The sequence below is a fragment of the Hippoglossus hippoglossus genome, chromosome 18 (assembly GCF_009819705.1).
Source record: "Hippoglossus hippoglossus isolate fHipHip1 chromosome 18, fHipHip1.pri, whole genome shotgun sequence".
NCBI classification, from domain to species: Eukaryota; Metazoa; Chordata; class Actinopteri; order Pleuronectiformes; family Pleuronectidae; genus Hippoglossus; species Hippoglossus hippoglossus.
The window spans coordinates 16,444,193-16,449,192 of NC_047168.1; the positions used below are offsets into that span (position 1 = coordinate 16,444,193).

At 48.1% G+C, this 5,000-nt stretch overlaps 1 protein-coding gene and 1 long non-coding RNA gene across 12 annotated transcripts in view; one reads left to right on the top strand and one right to left on the bottom strand.

Annotated features, from left to right (window-relative positions):
• LOC117779248 overlaps window positions 1–861 on the bottom strand; it is a 2,144-nt gene extending 1,283 nt beyond the window's left edge. The window contains exons 1-2 of one of the 2 annotated variants that reach the window (XR_004616966.1): window positions 820–861; window positions 218–251 (exon numbers count right to left, since the gene is read on the bottom strand). This is a non-coding gene — a long non-coding RNA (uncharacterized LOC117779248). Of the gene's footprint in view, window positions 1–217; window positions 252–572; window positions 651–819 lie in introns of those variants that run through there. The other variant, XR_004616967.1, reaches the window with a different exon arrangement.
• Window positions 1–5,000, top strand: part of eno3 (enolase 3, (beta, muscle)) — a 13,365-nt gene that overhangs the window by 4,323 nt on the left and 4,042 nt on the right. For 2 of the 10 annotated variants that reach the window (XM_034615255.1, XM_034615257.1), the window contains exons 5-12: window positions 140–209; window positions 1,245–1,378; window positions 1,456–1,572; window positions 1,667–1,772; window positions 1,880–2,077; window positions 2,191–2,267; window positions 3,327–3,451; window positions 3,587–3,796. In XM_034615255.1, coding sequence (XP_034471146.1) covers window positions 140–209; window positions 1,245–1,378; window positions 1,456–1,572; window positions 1,667–1,772; window positions 1,880–2,077; window positions 2,191–2,267; window positions 3,327–3,451; window positions 3,587–3,796 — 1,037 coding nt within the window. Of the gene's footprint in view, window positions 1–139; window positions 210–1,244; window positions 1,379–1,455; window positions 1,573–1,666; window positions 1,773–1,879; window positions 2,078–2,190; window positions 2,349–2,494; window positions 2,528–2,574; window positions 2,623–2,687; window positions 2,707–3,243; window positions 3,452–3,586; window positions 3,797–3,885; window positions 3,945–4,035; window positions 4,304–5,000 lie in introns of those variants that run through there. The other 8 variants (XM_034615258.1, XM_034615254.1, XR_004616962.1 and 5 more) reach the window with 8 other exon arrangements.

Sequence of the window (5,000 nt, forward strand, 5' to 3'; positions counted from 1 at the left end):
ACTTTTTTAATCACTACTGAACAGTCTCTGATTTAAAAAATGTTATCACCACAAGATGGCAGTATTTGTACTTCTTCTTCTTCTTTTTGGGGTTTCTTTCTCTCTCTACCTGTCTCTCTCTCTCTTTCTGTTTTTGCAGAAGTTCAGTGTTGTTGAGCAGGAGAAGATCGACAAGTTCATGTTGGAGTTGGACGGAACTGAGAACAAATGTAAGGACCTGTCTGTCTGTCTGTCTCTCTGTCTCTCTCTCTCTCTGTCTCTCTGTCTGACCTGTCTCTCTCTCTCTCTCTCTCTCTCTCTCTCTGTCTCTCTCTCTCTCTGTCTCTCTGTCTGACCTGTCTCTCTCTCTCTCTCTCTCTCTCTCTCTCTCTCTCTCTCTCTCTGTCTGACCTGTCTCTCTCTCTCTCTCTGTCTCTCTCTCTCTCTGTCTGACCTGTCTCTCTCTCTCTCTCTCTCTGTCTGACCTCTCCCTCTCTCTCTCTCTCTCTCTCTCTCTCTCTCTCTCTCTCTCTCTCTCTCTCTGTCTGACCTGTCTCTCTCTCTCTCTCTGTCTCTCTCTCTCTCTGTCTGACCTGTCTCTCTCTCTCTCTCTCTCTCTGTCTCTCTGTCTCTCTCTCTCTCTCTCTCTCTCTGTCTCTCTCTCTCTCTCTCTCTCTCTCTCTCTGTCTCTCTCTCCCTCTCTCTCTCTCTCTCTCTCTCTCTCTCTCTCTGTCTGACCTCTCCCTCTCTCTCTCTCTCTCTCTCTCTCTCTCTGTCTCTCTCTCTCTCTGTCTGACCTGTCTCTCTCTCTCTCTCTGTCTCTCTCTCTCTCTGTCTGACCTGTCTCTCTCTCTCTCTCTCTCTCTGTCTCTCTGTCTCTCTCTCTCTCTCTCTCTCTCTCTGTCTCTCTCTCTCTCTCTCTCTCTCTCTCTCTGTCTCTCTCTCCCTCTCTCTCTCTCTCTCTCTCTCTCTCTCTCTCTCTCTCTCTCTCTCTCTCTCTCTGTCTGACCTGTCTCTCTCTCTCTCTCTGTCTCTCTCTCTCTCTGTCTGACCTGTCTCTCTCTCTCTCTCTCTCTGTCTCTCTGTCTCTCTCTCTCTCTCTCTCTCTCTGTCTCTCTCTCTCTCTCTCTCTCTCTCTCTCTCTCTCTCTCTCCCTCTCTCTCTCTCTCTCTCTCTCTCTCTCTGTCTCTCTGTCTCTCTCTCTCTCTCTCTCTCTCTCTCTCTCTCTGTCTCTCTGTCTGACCTGTCTCTCTTTCTCTCTACAGCTCAGTTCGGTGCTAACTCCATCCTGGGCGTGTCGCTGGCCGTCTGTAAGGCCGGAGCCGCAGAGAAGGGCGTTCCTCTCTACCGCCACATCGCCGACCTCGCCGGACACAAAGACGTCATTCTTCCTGTTCCTGTGAGTTGACTGCGCTGCCCTCTAGTGGATGTATAGTTGGTTACATCATCTGGTAACCCTTTTCTTTTTTACCGCAGGCCTTTAACGTGATTAATGGAGGAAGTCACGCTGGAAACAAACTGGCCATGCAGGAGTTCATGATTTTACCAGTTGGAGCCGCCAACTTCCACGAGGCCATGAGGATCGGTGCCGAGGTTCGAACCCTCTGTTTGACGTTTCCCGTTCCGCTGCATCACTTGCTGTGTTGAGCCCCGGAGACAAAAGCTGACCGTGTGAGTTTGTTTTCAGGTTTATCACAACTTGAAGAACGTGATCAAGGCCAAGTATGGGAAAGATGCCACCAACGTGGGAGACGAGGGAGGCTTCGCCCCCAACATCCTGGAGAACAATGAGGGTGAGACATGCTCTGTCTGTCTCTCTGTCCATCGTTTCATCTGTGACAACCGTCAAGTTATTCATGACGATCATACGCTCTTAAAGTCACGTTCCGTCTTCCTGCAGCTCTGGAGCTTCTGAAGTCGGCTATTGAAAAGGCCGGTTACCCCGACAAGATCATCATCGGCATGGACGTGGCAGCCTCCGAGTTCTTCCGCAGCGGAAAGTACGACCTTGACTTCAAGTCCCCCAACGACCCGTCCACACACATCAACGGACAACAGCTGGGAGATCTGTACCGCAGCTTCATCAAGAACTACCCCGGTAACAACACACACATACATATACATACACTTATATATTTATATTCTATTTTTATTATTCTTACATTTCCTCTGAAGTTTATGTTTTTAACGATTCTTTGATATTTGTCTCAGTTCAGTCCATCGAAGATCCGTTCGACCAGGACGACTGGGAGAACTGGAGCAAGTTTACTGCCTCTGTGGACATACAGGTGAGAGACAGACAGGTGATCACAGACAGACAGGGGAGAGATAGACAGGTGATCACAGACAGACAGGTGAGAGACAGACAGGTGATCACAGACAGGTGAGAGACAGACAGGTGATCACAAACAGACAGGTGAGAGACAGACAGCTGATCACAAACAGACAGGTGAGAGACAGACAGCTGATCACAAACAGACAGGTGAGAGACAGACAGCTGATCACAAACAGACAGGTGATCACAGACAGACAGGTGAGAGACAGACAGGTGATCACAAACAGACAGGTGAGAGACAGACAGGTGATCACAAACAGACAGGTGAGAGACAGACAGGTGATCACAGACAGGTGAGAGACAGACAGGTGATCACAAACAGACAGGTGAGAGACAGACAGCTGATCACAAACAGACAGGTGATCACAGACAGACAGGTGAGAGACAGACAGGTGATCACAGACAGACAGGTGAGAGACATACAGGTGATCACAGACAGGTGAGAGATAGACAGGTGATCACAGACAGGTGAGAGACAGACAGGTGATCACAAACAGACAGGTGAGAGACAGACAGCTGATCACAAACAGACAGGTGATCACAAACAGACAGGTGAGAGACAGACAGGTGATCACAAACAGACAGGTGAGAGACATACAGGTGATCACAGACAGGTGAGAGATAGACAGGTGATCACAGACAGGTGAGAGACAGACAGGTGATCACAGACAGACAGGTGAGAGACAGACAGGTGATCACAGACAGACAGGTGATCACAGACAGACAGGTGATCACAGACAGACAGGTGATCACAGACAGGTGAGAGACAGACAGGTGATCACAAACAGACAGGTGATCACAGACAGACAGGTGATCACAGACAGACAGGTGATCACAGACAGACAGGTGATCACAAACAGACAGGTGATCACAGACAGACAGGTGAGAGACAGACAGGTGATCACAGACAGACAGGTGATCACAGACAGACAGGTGAGAGACAGACAGGTTCCTCTACTGAAGAAGAACCTCCTGACAAAGTGGCTGGTGTGTGTGTTTTTGAACCAATCAGGTCGTAGGAGACGATCTGACCGTGACCAATCCCAAGAGGATCCAACAGGCGGTGGACAAGAAGGCCTGTAACTGTCTGCTGCTGAAAGTCAACCAGATCGGATCAGTGACAGAGTCCATTCAGGCGTAAGACACTCGTCTGTCTGTCTGTCTCTTTGTTTGAACCAAATGTCAAACAATAACACATTTCTCTTTATGTGTCCCTCCTGTCTCTCTCTCTCTCTCCCTGGCTGTCTGTCCATGCACCTGTCTGTCTCTCAGGTGTAAGCTGGCTCAGAGCAGTGGTTGGGGTGTGATGGTGAGTCATCGCTCTGGAGAAACTGAAGACACGTTCATCTCTGACCTGGTGGTGGGACTCTGCACTGGACAGGTAACTGAGAGACAGACAGGTAATACAGACAGACAGACAGGTAACACACAGACAGGTAACACACTGACAGACAGACAGAAAGACAGACAGGTAACACACAGGTAGATTCATTCACGAATGAAAACAGCAATATTCTCACTGAAGACACCACCTGTCTCTCTTTCTCTGTCTCTACCTGTCTCCCTCTTAGATTAAGACTGGCGCCCCCTGCAGGTCAGAGCGTTTGGCCAAATACAACCAGCTGATGAGGTGACAACTTCCGTTCCTTTTCAAAATAAAAGCACGAACTTTTTACTGTAGAAAATAAGAGCATTGATGTGAATTGACCTCTGACCTTCAGGATCGAGGAGGAGCTCGGAGACAAAGCCAAGTTCGCCGGTAAAGATTACCGTCACCCGAAGATCAACTGAAGCTCTGTGCCCACTTCCTTTCTGTCGCCGTGACAACTGACTGACACCTGATGACCCCTGAGGCCACTCCCCCTACAGCTGGGGGTGAGGGGTCAGAGGCCACAGAGGGTTTGACCCCGACTTCCAAGCTATAATTCCATTAATGATGTTTTCTATATAAAACACAAAGATTGAATAAAATTGACAGAGGAAAACAAACATGGCTGACGTGTGATGTTCTGAAATAAACTAACGTTAACACACACTGTAAATAAACATGGACCACATGACATCCCAAAACATTCTAAACGCCCCCTGGAGGCTGGCTGTGGTACAGATCATAAACCTCCTCCATGTTAGCAGATGGAACGTGGACCAAACTTAAAACTCAAAGTAGATGTTAAATACCTGATCAGTTTGGTTTGAATTAGTTATGATGATATAAAAACAGGCTGAGACGTCATGATTGGTTGAATCGGTAAATTTATATAATGCAGATTTTGGCAGTTAAACGGCCTCAGGAGACGAAGAGTTACAAGAGTTTAAACTGCACTTAGGCTCCGTTCATACGAACATGAGTCTGACTCCTGATTGGCTGAGAGCGTGTGTCTAGTCCATAGTCCTGGACCTTGTTCGGAGTAAACACTGATCTTGTCAGGACCAGTAGACGTCATAGGGACGGTGCTAATAAGATTAAACATCTAAGGGCCTGGGTGAGGTCAGAGGTGAATTGTGGGTAGGTTAAGGTTAGGATTAATGGTTCCTGGGCTGAGCCTTGGTTTAGAATCTTAAAGACTACACTACCCAGGAGCCCCAGTGGCTGTTGCTATGGGGACGACTTTCTTCAGAGTATTGTCATGATGATGATCTAAAACAGAAATATACGTCTTGAACCATCTCAAGGTTCCCAAGATAT